The sequence below is a fragment of the Oryzias latipes genome, chromosome 16 (assembly GCF_002234675.1).
Source record: "Oryzias latipes chromosome 16, ASM223467v1".
NCBI lineage: Eukaryota > Metazoa > Chordata > Actinopteri > Beloniformes > Adrianichthyidae > Oryzias > Oryzias latipes.
Window position 1 is genome coordinate 23,559,216 of NC_019874.2, and position 19,142 is coordinate 23,578,357.

A 19,142-nucleotide genomic window follows, 5' to 3' on the forward strand; every position below is an offset into this window, starting at 1 on the left:
AGCAGGCAAAGGGGAATGATTCCCATAATTCCCTGTGCTGCCTGCTCCGCGAGTAACCCCTGGCTGCAGCCTGTAGAACTCCCACAGCAGACCAAACGTGCGTGTGACTGACACTACAATACAACAAAGTAATATGATATGGCCTGCATGAAAACTGTGGTATTTTCTAAACATAACAATAAACACGAATTATGACATGAGCAACGTCCTCTCTGCGCGCAACACTCTCTGGTCGCTATGAAGACGTTTAAACATGCCTTCAAAAATAAGTGCATGAAAAATCCGACTCAACACAATGCTGAATGGTTCGAGGGAATCTCCAATTGGGATAAATTTGTATTTTAAGTAGGACTCCTGATACTGTCTATTAAATGTAGCTTTCTTTTTTTGGAAGTTGAAGGCTCCTCTTCTGTCTCCTGGCTGGGCCTGTTCCCCTTGGCAAAGAAACTTTCCAAAAACGTTTGTTTTTTATTAATTTTGCTAGTTCTTGGTTTTTATTTTAGCGGTAACCTATCACGAGAATAGCGCCTTGGCCTGCGTCAAGAGTGACATAGACGGATGGAACAGAGAATCGGCCAATTTTTCTAAATAAAACATCTTTCAGATTCAGAAATAAATGAAACGGAAATAATGTAAGTTACTTATTCTTTTTGTGCGGCCCGGTACCAAATGACCCACGAACCGGTACCGTTCCGCGGCCAGGGGGTTGGGGTGTGCTACAATATGTTTAAAACTAAAAATACAAGTGAATGTGCGCATTTTATGCAATTCCAACAATTTTTAAGTACAATAAGTCTGAGGATTCTTTTTAATAACATTGTTACGCTGTCGCTAATAAATGATGAGTATTTCTTAGCATTAATGTGACTTCTGGTGCTGCATGGTTGTGCTGATGGTCTTGTCTGGTTGACAGTGGTCAGTCAGTTTAAGCTTCATCATGCAGGCATTGAGACTTCCATCCGTTAAACGTGATCGTAGGTTGGTCAGAATGTTCTTTAGATGTGAGAAAGACTGCTCACATGCAGACGTGGAGCCAAACATTGTCAATACAGCAAGACTCACGCTGCAGTGTGTGGTATGTGACTAGCAGCATGTTCTAAGTTTTGACAACCAGTGCACAATTCACCTTGCTGCCTGTGCCCACTACCCCTCCCCTTTTCCTGCTGACACATCACGTCCCTGCAGCTTCGCGCTCCTTCCCAAAGATGGGAGCGCGCAGCTGCAGGGACGGCAATTTACACCGATAGTGGCGCAGATTTTTTCTCTCCATGCACCGCTACTACTGTGCGCCCCCCTGGCATCGCATCGCGCCCTAAAAGGACTGGTCTAATGAAAAAAATTAAAGATTTGTCTGCGAGCCAGATGTGGCCATCAAAAGAGCCAGATATGGCTCCCGAGCCATGGGTTCCCAAACCCTGTTTTAGCCAATAAAGATTCTCATTCATATCATGTTTTGCTCTGAAGTTCCTCCTTTTCAATTAAAAGTGTCATCCATAAATTTCCTGTGTTTCTCACCCGCACATAGATACTTTAAATCAAAGTAATGTCTTACCAGAGCAGAACAGCTGAATCCCTTCCAAGGGAAATATTCCAGCACAACTTTAAAACAGCATTAGCTTCTTTGAATCATAAAACTCAAAATATATGGTGGTAAAATGTAATTTTGACTTATTTTTGACTTTAAAGACCTCAAAAAAGGGCAATAACAACATATAGAGTGCTGTTACTGTGACAGGTGCATAAGGCAGAGCAAAAACATCAGGCAAGACATCCAATATTTAAGAGGCAAGAGGCCTCTTGACCCTATTCTGTCCAAGCTTCTCTACCAGTCTATCAGAACATTTATAATAAAGGATAAACAGGGCAAAATCTAAACTAATGGACTCTTTTTGGAAACAAGCCCAACAAGAGGTAAGCACAGAGCCTCTACAGCTGGAAGGAAAACTGAAAAAAAGAACGGAAAGAAAGGAGGAACTCAGGGAAATGCAAATAATAGATCTGCATCTCATTTAGATCGGAGCAAGGGCCTAATGAACTACCTCATCGCTTACCCCCAACCCATTTCCCCATCACCCTGTTGTGTCCCTTTGGCACTGAATAGGGTGACGTAAGGGGCCAAGAGGCCCAGACACACAGGAAGCGCAGTGTAAACACCATGCAGGGACTCTGCCACACCACGCTACGTCTGTATTTCGAGACTAAAGTTGCATGGGAAGAACTGACATACTCAGCGTGCTCATATCCCACATTCAACTGTAGAGTTTATGTAGCAGTTTACTTTATAGAAGAAAACTTGACTGATATGTGAACAGTTTGCATCTAATCACTGTGTGAAATATGTGGATTTGTGAAGAACAGCCTTCCTTCTACTCCACTAAACTAATGGATGAATCTAATGAACACTAATGCTTTGATCGTGGACTGCAAAAGCCCCACATCCCATCACCTGGCAGTGTCTCAACAGAGCCAGCCATTGAAGTGTTGCTCTGCTGAGCCACCACAGTGATCAAAGTCAGTGTTTATCTAAACCAGCAGCAGCTCCTTTGGGATTCTTCATCTGCAACCCAAGCTAACACGTCTAACCTAAATGGATAGCTTAACTAAAGATAGGACAGAGAGTAAGAGAGAGCCTCGCACCAACATTCAAGCTGTTCCTCAGTAACATCAGAGCAACATGAAAAGACTTCTGGGTCACAAGAGATGCTTTCATAACGATGTAACAGAAATGTACTGGTGAAGCCTCTCCTGGCAACCTGCGACAATTCTTTTTATCTAGAACACCCAAAACACTGCAAGAGCCGTTTTGGTTAGAATGGGATGGACACCGTTTGTAATAGTTTTGGGCAGCTAGACCTTTGTAAAATTTGGTTTGCTGTGACCCCGATTCAATGAAACAGTAATGTGATTATGCTAAAAGCCTATTGACCAGAAGAACAATGCTTCACTGAACCAACCAGAGAAACATGGCCAGAGTTTAGAACTGGCACTGATGACTGCCTACTTGTTGCAGCGGCACGATTGCAATCAAACAACTAAATAAGAAGGATTAAGTAATTATACTAAGCATCTCAATTAATTTTAATGCAGGGCACATAGCTAAAGAGCCTTTCTTTTATAGAATACAAAGTCCACCTGAGATCAGAAGCATTACAGCCCAAGAGGAGATTTCAGCTAGCAGCGATTTCCATATTTCCCGTTTTTAAAAGCCTGCCAGAATGTTATTGATCATTTCTAATTTTATATATCCGCATAGATATTTTCAAAAGACTACTAAATTACATTTGGCCAGAGTAGCTATAAAATATATTTACATTTAATAGACAAAGCACTGAGAACGCCTCTTGGACAAGAGACAAAACATCTTCAACTAAAAAAAACTAATCCTTTTTTTTTTTTAAATATGTTCTTGCTATGGAACCATCCTGGATAAGTGAGTACTCACAGACAGAATTTGCAATACAACAGTCCAATGTAAATTGAGGAAAAGAACATCCCAATGTATCTTATATGAAAAACAGCAGAAGCAGCTGAACTGTAAGACTTTTCTAAAAATGTCACTGTGTTTAAACACAGAGACATTTTGTTTCAACAGAGTTTCGTCTACTTTAGATATTGCTCAAAAGACACAATAGTTGGGGTGATTTTGCTTTAAGTCTTTAAATATGAAAGCTGCCGAGGTGGCAGATAGGGCTTTTTTCCAAAATTGTTTCAATCTTTACTTAGAAAATCAAGACAAATTTGTCACAAATCTCTTTTCCTTTAGTTGTATTGTTTTCAGGCAAAAACTGCTCTCACCTTCAGCCAGTTTATATTACTAGTTATGAGAAAAGATTTTTTTCTTTACCAATTAAAATTACTTTTGAATATAAATTTGAAGATAAAAAAATAGGCGGACTGAATCAAGAATAGGGCCGAGGACTTATTAATCCAAATCAAATTGATTTAGTATTTTGGGGCTGATATCCAGCCATTTTGGGGGGCTTTTTAAAACCAGGCTTTAGTATGAATCAAACCCAATTATGAGCTCAGTTTCGGAAGCTGAAAAGGACAGCATATATTTAACTATGACCAAGCAGTAAATGATCAGAGCTTGACTGGTTATAAAGATGAACAGACTGAAAAAGCTGCTATAGCAAATAGATTTAGTAACATATTGGCCAGTTATTCATTCGCAACTTTCCAAATCTACTCACCCGAGAATTTTGGATTATTGGTCAAACATGTCAATACCGTTATTTAGAATGACAGTACCAACAAACCACCATAACATGGGTGAAAACAACTCCCCCTGTCTTTAATGACTCAATAAGTGGGTATGCCCTTTAGGTTAACAGGAACTGTTCTAATCTTAGCAGAGAGGCCTGCTGACTGGAGCTTTCAGACGACCAGGGACCACAGAGGAGTCACATCTGGGATATTTACAGATCCAGTGGAGGAGGCAGGAACACATCTAAATTTCCCTCTACTGCCCTTTCTGGAGCCCACATGCTCCAAAGAGGGACCCTGGCACTACACTGTCATTACCGTCGGGGACAGCAAATGCAGATGCCTTACAATTCTAATTCTGTCAATACTCCTGGGTTCACAGCCCAAACACTTTCCCTGCCAATCAGTTCCTTCAACTAACTTCATATGATTCAGAATCCAAAAATGTGGAAGTTTTCTGAACTCAGATTGTATTTTTTTGGGTACTTTGATAGGACTTGTGATAGATTAGTGTAATGCTGGGTAAAAATCAAATGTGTTAACAAGAAGTAACAATTTTAAACGGACTCCTACGCCGTCTCTGCCATAATGTTCTGGAGCAGTGATTAAATCATTATTTGTGGATAGAGGAAAACTGTTCATCTATCCATAGCAATTTATCTGTATCGACCGATAACTGCATAAAAGTTGGTGTTGACAGATGTGAAAATGTCCCTGATAAGTTTCTCCAATACAGTTGGGTTTAAACTATATTTCATGATGTTTGTGAATGCACCACTAGCATGAAATGAATTTCAACATCCTAGCAGTTGCTTCATATAATATAAAGAAAGACATTTTCACTAGATCACAACCATTTAGGGGTGTGGGGAAAAAACTATTTGGCGATGTATTGCAATTTTTTTGGGCGATATTTGTATCAATTTGAAATGCTGTCAGACCGATATTTATTTAATTTTTTATGAGCGCCCATCAGCGTCTGACTCTTGTTTTCCACTTAAACCCCCGACCGCTAGTTGGCAGCATAGCACACTGAACTTCTTTGAGCACCAGAAAGAACCAGCTTGTTTTGTTGTTATGAGACATGCACTACATAGTTTTTACTTGGGATGGGTACCGAGCAAAAACTCTGTGCCATGTTGCTGCCAGTGTCATATAAAGACGCAGATTGCTGTGCTTTGTAGAAAGCTTAGATAAGAACGATTGAAGCAGTACAGCTGAATGGTGAATTAGCCAAAATGCTATCAGCAAAGCGGGCCAAAGTTCTGCAGAACCTCACACCAATAGATTCTTATTAAGCAACCTGATGAATCAATGATGTGTGCAATGCTTTGAAAAAAAGCCAATGTTGTGGCGATGATTTACTTCCCCGTGTGATAAAAACGGAGCGGCAACTGAAGCGCAGACTGTCATGTAAGCAAAGCATCTTAGCCACATTAAAGCGTTCTCCTTCACCCTGTAATGCTGCCTCATCACTCTTAGTGTTTCTGGAAAGAATTGGTGTTTTTATTTTTTCCTTTATTTTTAAAAGTACTGGAGAAGCTACATTTAGAAATGTTTGAAATAAACAGAATCATAATTTTAGAACCTTATTGTTTAATGCACAACCATTCCATTTTTTTTTCTTTTACTGAAAAAAGAAAAAGTTGTAAAAATCGGACATTGACTGTTCCCTTTAAGAACAAATATATTAAAGTTACCAAAATAAAAGCACTATGAATTTGCTTGGGCAAAAGCATGTTGTATATGAGATACAGTTAGCCTAACATTGTGATCATTAAATAAAATAAATATTACCATTTTATTTAAATGAAAGGTGCATTAATACTCTGGTAGAGTCGTAATCTAAAAAAAATAAATAATTTTTTTTCTGGTACAATTTCGCGTTATGTATCGTATCGTGGAACACATATTGCGATACATAATTGTATCGCCAGACTTTCCAATACACACCCCTTCAAAATTTTGCTTTATTTTTAGATCTAATTATCTGAAATTTGTCTGGTTATTCTTTTGCAGCTTCCAATATGTCAAGTTCTGCCAGCAAAGAGAAAGAGCCAAGGCGAAACCCCAGAGTTCTGTACAGTAAATACAGATCGTTCAAAATGGTTACCAAGCACCAAAACCACGAACTGGATCCAAGCGTTTGATAGGTGGAGTTGTTGGACAGTGAACGGCTATGTAAAGAAAAAAAAAAGCTTCTTTTTAAAAGCTTTTTATAGATGTATAACAAGATTTCTGCTGCTGTTTTTATGTGGTTTTATAATCTGTTTTTTTCCCTATGAGGTTCTCCACTATTTATGTTGTGTCAGTTTCATAAAAGGCAAATGGATATAATTATTATTATTAATTCTTTTAAGTTTATGTACTGCACCATCTCTGACGTCATCCATAGGGTTTTGAATAGAAGTAGTTTATCCGGATCTGCATTGTCTTCTTTTGTTGTTTTTCCTCCTACGAGCCCACTTGGTCTTTTATTTGCTTATTTTGCTGTCTGTATCTTTCTGTCACCAGTTTTAGTTTTGAGGGCACCTTTTGGAAATCCAAGTTCTGAGCTTTTTAGACCGAAACGGGAAAGAAAAAACTTCTATCCCCCAATTCAGACTAAGATTTTGGTAAAACATTGCAATAAAACCTTTTGTTTTAGTAGGAAACAAAATTCATCTCAATATAAAATAATAATAGGTTACATTTATATTTCAGTAATTCTTAAGTCTAGTTAGAGTTTCAAAAACCACAGTATTAATGTGTCACTGCCAAAACCAGTACAGTACATTCAAGGACAGGGTTAAACACTACTGTCTTCATGCAGCTATGTACATGTGAGTGATAGGTTGCTGTTCATTTGGCATCTCTCTGCACACCTCATCCATGACTGAGTTTCAAAGACAAATGTGCTGAATGTGAGCTTTGAATCCATTTTGCAAATGTGGGAACGGAGACGCCTCCCTTATATAAACATGACTGTTCCTGTAGCTTAAGAGAAACAATTGATTACTCTGCAGGACAAAAGACCCGTTTATGCAGGTCAGTTTGCAATTTTGTTCACATGAGGAATAACTGCAGACTCCTCTGGAATGTTTATTTTGTCAGTCTAATTGTGGTGTTTAGCTGCTTTTGCTGCATTAAATGATTATTTAAATGCAGATCCATCATGAGTTGGCATTCCTTCACCAAATTCACCTCTCAGAAATGCCATATTTTTACTTCAACACATTAAGAATTTGGTTTTTTTTTGTCTTTCAGGACATTTTCAGGTAAAAACGTATTGGATCTGAAATACTGTAAGCTCAAGGACAGCTAATGGCAAACTGTCAGATCATCCTAAGTTGTGCCACAATATACTTGAATTCAAAATATCTTAATGATATCTGTGTTTACTTTTCTCACGACAAACATTGGGTGCTGTAGGAACAGTAAGAAATCCCTTCTTTCATGTGTATTTAATATATTCCTCTGATCACGGAGATCTGAGGAATTCTGACACAGAAGTTCTGCTTTTACTTCAAACCTAAGCCTCCTCAACTTTTTGCTTTGCATTTTTGCACAGTTTACCCCGTAAACATCAGCTGGAGCAGACAACTACTAGAATGACATGCCCATTTCAAATGAATGTCATCAGCAGCCAGACGTTTTTACTTTTTAAATCTTGGTTAAAGCCAAAAAGCCGTCAACTTTGCCGATCTGGAGTAAAGAGTTTCAAAAAAGAAATGTTAAATTGTCAATTTACTCTTCATGTTGCTTCCAAACTGAGCCATTGTTGCACATTTTTTCATGCTGAAAAGCTGACTGATCCAACACACTGCAGCCTTGACAGGCAAAGCTGCTGAATTCACTCCCATTTCAAAACAGACAAGGATTACACAGTAAGAGCTCCTTCCCTGCCTGTTTGCCGTGGTTCTTTACCCTGATTAAGAGCTGAGTAGGTGGTCTGCCATTTATTGCGTAAAAAATGAAATTTACAAAATGGTGCAATATGCATAAAACTGAAAACTTCACTTTACCTCACACAAACTTAATCAAGATTAAATTCTAAACAGGCTGCTTTTCGAATGCCTGTAATTAAAAAGCATGAACATCAGATCAGAAAAAAGACAGAGATTTACGTATTCTAAAAGCTCTGAAGGGATGAATCAAACTTCCACTCTAAGGATAAATCTTTTAACAGGAACGATAAAAAGACAAAAAGGATTGTTCCCAACAATCCTGGAGCTTTGAGGTGTTCTTCAAATATGTCTTTCAATGTCTTTAATGTTTTACTTTAGGAAAGCCGTAAAGTAGACTGAGACAGTGCATTATGTGAGAAATTCATTCATGCTGACATCGCTTTGACAAAAGGACATCGACTCACTCGAAATGCCTTAGATGCATCAACACGAATGCTATTTATAACTTTTGAATAGATATCAAACTACAGTTCGAGATTCCAACAAAAAGGGTGGAACACCACCAAACTCTTCCTTGATGTGGAGCCAAAACAAGCTGTCCCACCCCCATGAACCCCACAGTCAGCAGGAAGTTTGTTGCAGTCAGAAAGACGAGGCTGTATTGTTTGTCCATTTCCACTTCCAGGAACAGGCAGCATATATCAATATGTGCTTTAATGTGGCGATTCCAAAAATTGGAATAGAAACATCCTTGCACGAATGACTTCACGTCCAGTTAGAAGAAGCTGGAACATTTCAGTGAGTCTGAGTGAGAAATCCTTCACTTGGCCTTGAACTATTCACAGTGAGTGATGTCAAATATAAATCTGCAGCCAAGCTGAAGCAGGCTAACAAGTATCCTAGACTAATTTTATAGTTAGAAAATGGTGTCATTCAAGGCTGCACCATATGAGAAAAACTTGCAAAGTGTGATATTAGTGATCAATATTGTGATGACGATATTCATTTCATGCATGACTTGTGATACATGAGCAAATAAGAAAAAACGTGTCATTTCTATTTCACTGCAACAATTTATTTAAATAAAAGTCAACATAATATACTGCAAGTTATCACAATAGGAGACAGTTAAGAACTTTTATATCAGAGGAACGCCAAAGAACAATTTTCTACCGTTCTGGTAGTTCTGGCCAAGACTAATAAGGACAACAATTAAAGACCCGCCTCAATGATAATCGTGTTTTTTGGTGTTTTTAACTTTCTTTTACTGCATTTTTCTCACAGTGGAGGGTAGGCCTGCACAATATACCGCAAATTTATCGTTATCGCAATATCCAGCTCTGCAATATCGATATCACAAAGGATGGCAAAAATTGCAATAAATCGTAAACCGTAAATGTGTTAAAACAATCTTATGGCAGCTTGAGGCATTTAACAAATCAACTAAATCCCTTTATGCATTTCCAATCGGATGGACGCCTTCACGTTGTTGACCAATCAGGTGGAGGCCTATTATGTTAAATGTTCGTCACCTATGTCGACGAGGGTCATTTGGAGTATAAATTTTAAACTGTTGCAATGAAATCAGAATGATGTTTTTGGTTATTTTGATATTTGTTTATATACCGCAAATTATATCGTTATCGAAATATTAATCTCTAATATCGCATATCGCAAGTTTTCCTCATATCGTGCAGCCTTAATGGAGGGCATATAAAAAGAAAATTAAGCTTAAAATTGGGTTCTGAGTATGTATTTATTCAAATTGTTGTGAATCAGGAGCAGACAAAAAAATGCCATTAGAAAAAGAGAATATTTGTTACTTAGAAAATACAATGGGTGAGTTAAAAGCTTCCTGCTTGTAGACTACATCCATACATCTTCGTTTTCCACATTCAAACTTGCTCTAAACATTATGTCAAGACAGCTCCAATACTTCTTGCCATTTTAGTTGCACCCGAAAAGTTATGTTGGGGTTGTGAGGGGTTATAAGCTAGCAGGAAAGTGTGTAAGCAAATTGATGATGGGAAGAGGAGGTACCCTAAAACGCCACGCGTAAAAGCGTCTTTTTTTTTAAAACCGCCTCGGGTTCGTTTTTTTGGTTTGACGCACCGCGTCAAAAACTATAGAACCAATGAGAATGGCGCTTTTGCACACGTGTCTGGAGCTTCCGAAGTTACAGTAAAACACAACTTGGGGGCGCTCAAACACAAAACTGTCTTGCTGAGCACACATACGTAACGTTGAAGAAGATATACGCCAAGTAGCGTCTACACTGCCGCGAAGAAATAAGACGGACATTCTAAAATTTCCCCGAAAACACTCATGATATATTTTCAGCTCTTGTACCAGTCGATAAAACTCACCATGTTCTTCTCTTCTCGTAACTATGGGATGTACCCAAAATCAGCGTCTTTCATCTTTCAAGAGAACAATAAATTCTTCATCGCTGGAACTGGAGCTGGAGCTACTGGTGCTTGAAATATTCATGTTTTCTTTGTATGATTCTGACAAGTGCGTAAATACTTGCTCTCTTCTTCTGAGTGAAAAGCGAGTTTAAGAAGCGTAAAGTTGCGCTACGCCACCTTGTATACAGGGGTATTTCTGTTTTACATTAAGCGCCATGTAATGTCAGGGAATAAATTTGCATGTTCGCTCGGCTCATTGTCAGCAAAACTCGCTTGGGTGTGAACACAAAAACGTGTTGAAAAGCGCTGGCGAATAACGGCTGGCGGATAGTCTTCCCGGTGAGTACGGCCTTTTACTCCGCACCAACGGTTCTGCCCATGACTCAGAAGTGAATTTCTAATGAACTTGTGCCGCTTTGCAGGAACTACGTGCTAGAACACAACACAAGTTTTTGATTTACCTTAAAATTGGCATAATTATAATTAAAAGACCACGTGAAATGCTTTTAGGATAGATCAAAAGGTGATTGGCTTGGGATTTTAAAGACATAATGGCTTCTCTTTTTATCAATTAACATTTAAGGTAAAATTTTGGATTTATTGTGCATGCAATCTATTGGTATCGCGTTATCCCTACCATGGCAAAGGTGGATAAAGGTGGAGAGGATTTCATGTAATCCATGGACACCAGTGAAGATCACATATCATTGAAAAAAGGTTCAGCGCACTGTCTTGTGGGGTCTAAATGACCCCACTCTCAAGGTTAAAGTGCCTTGGATAGCAAAAGGGTTACATGTGCTAAGACAATCTTATGGCTGCTTGAATTATTTAAAAAATCAAACAAATCCTTTTATGCATTTGACCAGAATGGGATGGACGCTCATGTATCGCAAGTTATATGGTCATGCAATATCAATCACTAATATCGCATCCTCATATTCTCATTTGGTGCAGCTCTAGTCTCAGTGTGGTTTTTGTAGGTTTCAGGGGTTTGGATGGGCACCTCTGCACCAGCATCCTCTCTGCCAGAGCTCAACTGCAGAGGAGATAACAGGGGTTGCCAGCCTGCCTGGAAGTGCATCCATCGTGTTAGTAGTGAGCTAAACATAACATAAGGAGGGGGATGGGGGGGTGAGACTAGTGAGATTACCTCATCTCGCTCAAATTGTTAATATAACCATGATGGCTGAGCACCACATACAAGAAATGGCTCCCTTTTTTTTAAGGAGCTAGCCATCTGCAGTCATGTGATGATCGCTTCGTCGATGAGGTTTAGTCACCAATCAACAAATCTGCTCAAAACAGTTGCGTTTAAACTTGCAGGAATGTGCCGGCTTCATAATTTATGGAGCATCTATCCGCACCTCCCAAATGGATCGCATTCATAATTGATCCCATTTCTTCCGAGCCGTGCGGGGCAGAGACAACTCTGCTGGCGCCCTAAAAAATACATTTTATTTTTTAACAACTGAACCGATTCCATTTCAGCAATAGAGACTTACGTGTTGCTACTGCTGGCAGAGTGTTTTCCTCCATTCTGGCGGCAGCTCCCTCTTTTTCTGTCCTTTTGTTCACTCAAACGTGGGAGTTTCGGCTCTTCCTCTCCAGAACTGCTCTCATTCCTCGCTCAGAACGTGGGGGGAAAACTTGGTCGCCTCGCACAGTTGTATTGTTTGTTTTTTTCTGGTCAGGAAATCCTCCGAGAGGCTCAGAATCCAAATAGAACTAAATATGTCAATAAATGGAGCCTCGATCAAAAAGAATTTTAAAAATAAAGAAAGGAGGTCCAAAAATAAGCAGTACCAAAAGGCTAAATGTGGAGGCGGATGAGGGAGGAACGGAGTTTCTCACTCCACGACACACCACAGCTGATGAAGCGGCTCGTGCGGATGACTCCACTGGTCTTCTAGTTGGACTGTACCATTATGAATGCGGGGGGGTTATAGTTTATTAATGACAAAGTTTGTTGCATATAAACACAACCTTTTGTTATAAACACAAGGATAGTATACATTTACATTTAAATTACTTATAAGGTAGCATTCAAATGTCAGGTTTTTGTGAAGAACGAAGCATTTGAATGTGAGGAAACACATTGTCACCCAGTAGTTCCAGTTGTTTATAGATCCACAACAACTTCCAACTTTTCCCTGTTCAATATTAATTCAATACAAACATTGAAAAATATCAGTTTTTATTGTGTAACATACATATTTTTTAAATCACATTAATTTAATTATTATTATTTTTAATGGTTTTTATATGAAGAATGGGAAAGTCAAAACGTTAATTTCTTACTTTGTTTAATTTGGTTTAAAACAACTGCATTGGTCTGTAAGATCAATTTGTCTAAGTACAAATAGTGGAATGGGATAACAAAGCTAAAATAATAAGAAAAAAGCTTAAATCTCCTAAACCTGAGTCAACTCTATTATATTTTTTAATAATTTAGAGGGATTTAAAGTATATACTTTTCAAATCTTTTGAACTTTGTAGATAAATATTCTAAATCCATGCATTTGTGTAATAACATTTGTTGACAATTGTTGGTTTATAATACAGAATTTGAAGGTGAGGACAGTTTTCTCAGAGACCACAGGCTCAGATGAATCAGGATTTTCCAGGATCAACAAATTTTCTAATAAATTTAAAGTCAGTTTATTTTTAACATTTAGTTTGTTTTTGCAACTCCATTTTTTATTAGATTTTTTTTAGACTCGAGGATAAACCATATTTGATGCATTCTCTCAGTCATTCTCTTCAGACTCAGATTGTAATTCAGCATAAGGGATTTTTTTGAGATGTGGGTGTACTCAATAGATACTAGAGCTCCGGCACGTCTTCTCAGTTACCACCTGTAGATATCCCGGAGCATCTGCTGGGGTGGGGGCTGGGCCAGAGGCTGCTTGGCACGCTTGAGAGGGGACACCCTGTCTAAAAGGACCCAAGTGGGGTTCTTTTGTGCAGCTGCTGAGTGGCGTTCATGCAAACCCCCACAAGCCACCTGTCATTGCAACTGGAAAGTGGGGGTGTTGTATGCAGTGGGGGTTGATTTTTGTAAAAATAAAAAAACATGTGTTTTTACATTTTATTTTACCATTAAGAGAAACATCTTTGAAATGCCTTCCCTGAAGTCTGCCAAAATTTGAAATCACTTTGCTCCCACTGGCCTTGATGGGTTAATTATATTGCTTAGTCAAACGATTTTGATAAAGATCCCATTTCCCCTAATATCATTACCATTCATGTGATAAAATACAATGTGATCACACACTAGGAGTGGTAGTCTATTTCTTGATAGCAAGACATTTTCTCATCAAAGTTCTGCTTTTTTTGAAGTCATGCAAGAATTAAAAGATCAACCGACACTTCATAATAAAAGAACAATTTTTGTGTTTTTTTTAATCTCCTTTAGAACGTGAGACTTGGTAAACACTCTGATTTACACATTTTAAATAAATCACTTGTTTTCAATCTCCTTTTTGTCAAAGTCATTCACATTATGCTGTTACAGGCTATAGCAGCAAATCTATAAAAAAAAAAACAAATACAGACGATAAAAGAAAATGAAAAAATAGTACAACAATATTAAAAAAAAAACAACAACATATTTTTAAATGCTACTGTAGATTCGAAAACCCCAAATGAATGTAATAGTATACTCCTTTTAACTCCGACTTGGACTTTATTTACTTTTGTAACTTAACAACAGTACTACCAGCTTCTTATTTTAGTAAAACTACACAACAGGACCATTTGATTTACAATTTAACAGGTAGAAGAAGAAAAAAATATTATGATATTCTTAAATCACACATCTTTGAAAATGATTTGTTTTTAAGAGCACAAAGAATCCAACTTTGCAAACACAATAGTTTTGCACAATCTCCAAACCCAACTGTAGCCCTGATGGTTTGGCCAGGAGTTGGGTGTAAACATCAAACAAGAGTAAATAAAAGCATAACTCAGTGTTGTAAAGCATGCTTCTATAACTTATTACTGTGTTAATGAGCCATCCAAAGTAAACTGTGGGGAAAAACTCCCAGAAGTAACATAATCGACAGCTTTTGAGATATACTGCAATATTACTTAACTTGAGAAGGTTGTGCAGATGGAAAATGTTGCCATTACTCTACTGTTCTTTTCCATTGTGTTATCAATTGAGTTCAAACCATATGGCCTATGGTGAAAACTCATAGAGTAGCACTCAAGCAGCCTGAGTGCACACACACAGGAAGCGAAGAACACCCTTGTCCTTTATCCTTCATCTTGAAGCTGCAGCTGCATTCCTCTCTTAACACAAAGAGGACCCCCATACTCCTCAAACACAATCACACACAGATATCCCATTAAACTGCCTTTGATCACAATGAGGAGCTTATTAACTCAGAGTCTTATTTAGATAAAACACCAGGAGTAGAATGAAGTCAAACAGAGCTGGCATGATTGTGTCAGTATTTAAAAGCAAAATTCTCTTTTACTGAAAATGATGCAGTAAAAGAGAATATTAAAAGAAATATTTGGGGGACAATTAGAGATTCTGTTGGACAAATCAAATCACTGATTGAATCAGATGTACCAAATTTCTTTTTCTTTTGGGGGAACAATACTGCACTGGTGTAGCAGCATCCAACTTTAATGCCTTTCATTGATACTTGTAAGCCAAAGTGCACTAAAACAAAAGTAGTGAGTAGTCAGAAGGAACCAAAGCACAAACTACAGCTTCTTCTTGAAGCTATGAATCCGAATTAAGATGCAATTTGCAAATACATTTTTAGGAAATATTTAGCAATAAATGCACAAAGGAAAACATGGTTTGAATGCCGTGCAAAAGATTTCCTTTAATACATGTTCTACAGCCATTCGATTCGCCATCAGAATATATTTCAGGCTTTCAGTCAAAAAGACATTAACTTTAACACAAATATGTCAAAAAAAGTATTTTGACATAGTTTTGTCCAATGCAAATGCTGTAAAAGATGTGCAGAACTCAAATCAAGCAACCATCATTGGATTTGCACGGTTCAGAGTCAAATCCAGATAACTGTTGTCAGATCTGAGCAATGTTTGGATCAGTTTGGCCTGAAAGTTGCAATAATTCAGTCTAAAAAGATGCAAAAACGTTATGCTGCAGTTCAGTATAATATCATTAGGCTTTATCCACAGAGGATCAAAATATTTGTGCGAAATGGCATTGCCAGTGATTGCAACATATGTACAGCTTCTCTTTTTAACATAAATCAGAGCAGAGTAAAGCAGTACATTTAAAAAAAAACACTTTCAGACAACATTTTATTCTGGTTTCATGTACTACTTCTATTTCCCATGTTCAATGGAATAGAGCCACTCCATCCACTGCCCCCTTTACCAGCCAGTCTGGAGGTCACCTTCCATGAATGGCAAGGGTAACCCTTATCCTAGTAATAAAAAAAACAATGGCAGGAATGTTCAGAATGTCCCTAGAGAGCACTGACCAAGCCCATGGTATATACTACTGACTACACAATATTTGCTCTAGACAAACGTGGCATTTTTTAAAACAGGAGCAAGCAGGACATCACAAGGATGACCATGATCCACAATCATGGATTCTGTTGGAAAACCTGTTTTCACTTGCTTCATGCTCTGAAACCACAATGTATGGATCTGTAAATAGAAATGCTTTATTAATGACACACTTTTGTTTTTCTTTGCTGAGTATTGAAAGATGGTAAATTAGTAAAAATAAAGTCCTTTTTTTTTTTTTTTTTACATGTTTAGATCTGCTCATTAGCATAGATTTAACTCAAGTGCTTGTTGTGATTTACACAAAATATTCCCAGTGTCTGAAGTTTCAATTTAGCTAAGGAACCTTTGCTCATCTGTCAAAGCCAGACCTGGAGATACTTATTCATGCATTTGTCTCCAGTAGGTTAGACTACTGTAACGGCCTGCTCACCGGCCTCTCCAAACGAGCTGTAAAACAGCTTCAGTACATCCAGAATGCTGCTGCTCGAGTCCTGACCAGAACCAGGAAGTGTGATCACATTAGTCCTGTGCTCAGGTCTTTGCACTGGCTCCCTGTACCTGAAAGAATAGACTTCAAAGCAGCTCTGCTTGTGTACAAGTCTCTCCATGGCCGCGCACCAAAGTACATCTCTGACATGTTAGTGCCATATGAACCATCTCGTACTCTGAGGACCTCAGGGACTAGCCTCCTGTTGATTCCCAGAGTTAGAACTAAACAAAGGGAATCAGCGTTTAAATATTTTGCAGCTAAAATCTGGAACAGCCTCCCTGAAGTCGTAAGACAGCCCTCTTCTGTGTTCATGTTCAAATCTAGACTTAAAACATTTCTGTTTAGCCGTGTATATGACTGAAAGGTCCTATCTGCACTTTTCTTTCCTTTCCTTCCTTTAATTTTAAATACATTTTCAAATTTTTTTCTTTTCTTTTAAAGTAAATATTACGTTGATTATTTCTGTGATGTATTGTGATTTTAATGCATTTTTCTGTTTTGTGAAGCACCTTGAATTACTATGTGTACGAATTGTGCTATACAAATAAACTTGCCTTGCCTTACCTTGCATATCACCATTGTCCTCATTACTCAAATTACCCATTTACAGTCTTGTTTTTTTCATCAATGTCAACTTGAAGTCAGCTCTAGGATGAGGATATCCTCTGTTGATAATGTTCAAGGTTAACACTGCTCACACTGAAGCATAATAATGGGGATACCACCGCGGCGGATGTGCTATATGTCACTGTATATCACTGCAACACTCAGCGCCAAAGCAGGACTTTAATAAAGCCAAGAGTTTTAAGGGGCAAAGGGAAAGATCAGTCATCCCTTCTTTTCACTTTACCTTCCCCTAAACCCCTTAAAAGAAGATTTTATTGTCTTGTTTATAACTTTATATTTTTTATTCAACTTCATTTTAAAGTGCTCTGATGATGCATGCAGTTGAGAAAGCTGAGCATTGCTAGTAGACATTGCAGGTCTGAGACCATTTTTTCCTGACCTCTCCAGCAACAGGTTGCATAACCAAAGGCTGACTTTGCTGCCCTCAACAAGATTCCACTGTAGTCGCTCTCAAACAGCAGAGAGTCTCGCACATCATGACGTAACTGTCTGAAATGTGCTATGAGTCAGAAACAGGGCCAAAAACACGTGGAACTGGATCCTCTATGCTTTCTCCCCCCCTGGGCCTCTCGCCATTCTTCTTTTTCTCATCTCTTTCTCCCTCACACCCAGCCTCCCCACCTCCCTTCTGCTCCAGCGCACTCTCTGTTTATGAGTGCGCGAATCCCTTAATGTCAGAACCGCTAGTCTACTACCAATCGCACAACTGCCTTAATAAAAGAGCTTTCTCCCTCCTCAAGCGTTTATTTCCATGGCAACCCAAGATGACAAGAGCAGGAAAATAACAGAGGCAGGAAAGAGATGGAATGAGTGGTTGAGACTGCCTTCATCCTGACCTCTGGTTGCATTTGGAAAACTTTGAACACGTAAGACTGAGCCTCAGTGTTCAGTCAGGAGAGAGCTACCAGGAAAAGTAGCTTTTATTCAAAAAGCCAGAGCCTGCGGCGAGAGGGGAGACAATATTTGAAAAAAAAAAAAAACTTAAAGTAGAACTAATATGAATCTTGGAACAATGATAATATTTTACTTTGGACATTCATTGAAAAGAAAAATAGGACAACACAAAAATATTGACAAGAAATATCCGAAAGGGAATGAAAAGAAGTAAAAGCCGTAAATCGAATTGTGCCATTGATGGAAGAGTCCAACTATTGTGTCTTGAACTCCAGCTGTTAAAGAATGTGCTATTCTCCCCAAACCACTGTTTAACAGTTTCACCCTGATGAATTCTGACATTTTCTTGGACCGCATCCACAATGGAAGGTTGGCACACCAGGACATGGTCATCTACCATTTTGAGCTGATTTTGCCGGCCTAACTTGCTGCCAGCAAATACATATTTATCACATGAACTCTTTTCTAATTGGCTCTAAGCCCTTTTGTTCGGTGGAGAACAGTGGGGCTTTTTTTTATTACCAAGAAAAACAAACACTAAATGAAATATCTAAACAATATGCATTCACTAAAATAAAATAAAATATATATATATATACATATAATTTTGTACAGAGGACATCTTCTTTTATGAAAGATAAATCAATTCCAGTTGACTGTTTCTTGCCTACTTTGAAAGAATAAATAAATCAATTTTTGGGGGAATAAAAAAGTACATTTTTTGCTGTCAGCGGAAAGGTCCAAAGGTCCCAGGATCATCCCAGTGCTCATTGATTCAGCGTCACATGAGCGAGTGGCTTTGAGGGGGGATACACAACAGAGATTAACAATGGGTGAAAGGTCTTGAGGTCGCTCCCCTGGAGAGCTTTGCAACACACACTCTCACACAAACACACAGATGCTTTTACACACGCAATCCAACACACAATTAATCCGTGTTTTTAGTCCCCGGACCACAGCGAGGCTTAATTGCAGACAGAAGTGGTGAAAAATGTCTCTCCAGATGAGGCTGACACACAAAGAGCAGCTGTCTTCCTCTCCTCTGGCAGGAATGTGTTTAAAGTGCTCTAAACTGCAGCCGCAGCTCCTTACTGTTCCTTCTGAAGCATAGTGGAGTGACAG

At 38.5% G+C, this 19,142-nt stretch overlaps 1 protein-coding gene across 7 annotated transcripts in view; it reads right to left on the minus strand.

Annotated features, from left to right (window-relative positions):
- LOC101173250 (MAP7 domain-containing protein 1) overlaps window positions 1-12,377 on the minus strand; it is a 39,592-nt gene extending 27,215 nt beyond the window's left edge. For 6 of the 7 annotated variants that reach the window (XM_011485653.3, XM_011485651.3, XM_004078294.4 and 3 more), the window contains exon 1: window positions 12,004-12,376. In XM_011485653.3, coding sequence (XP_011483955.1) covers window positions 12,004-12,037 — 34 coding nt within the window. In that variant the 5' untranslated portion in view covers window positions 12,038-12,376. Of the gene's footprint in view, window positions 1-12,003 lie in introns of all 7 variants that reach the window. The other variant, XM_023964008.1, reaches the window with a different exon arrangement.
- Between the last annotated feature and the right edge of the window lie 6,765 nt (window positions 12,378-19,142).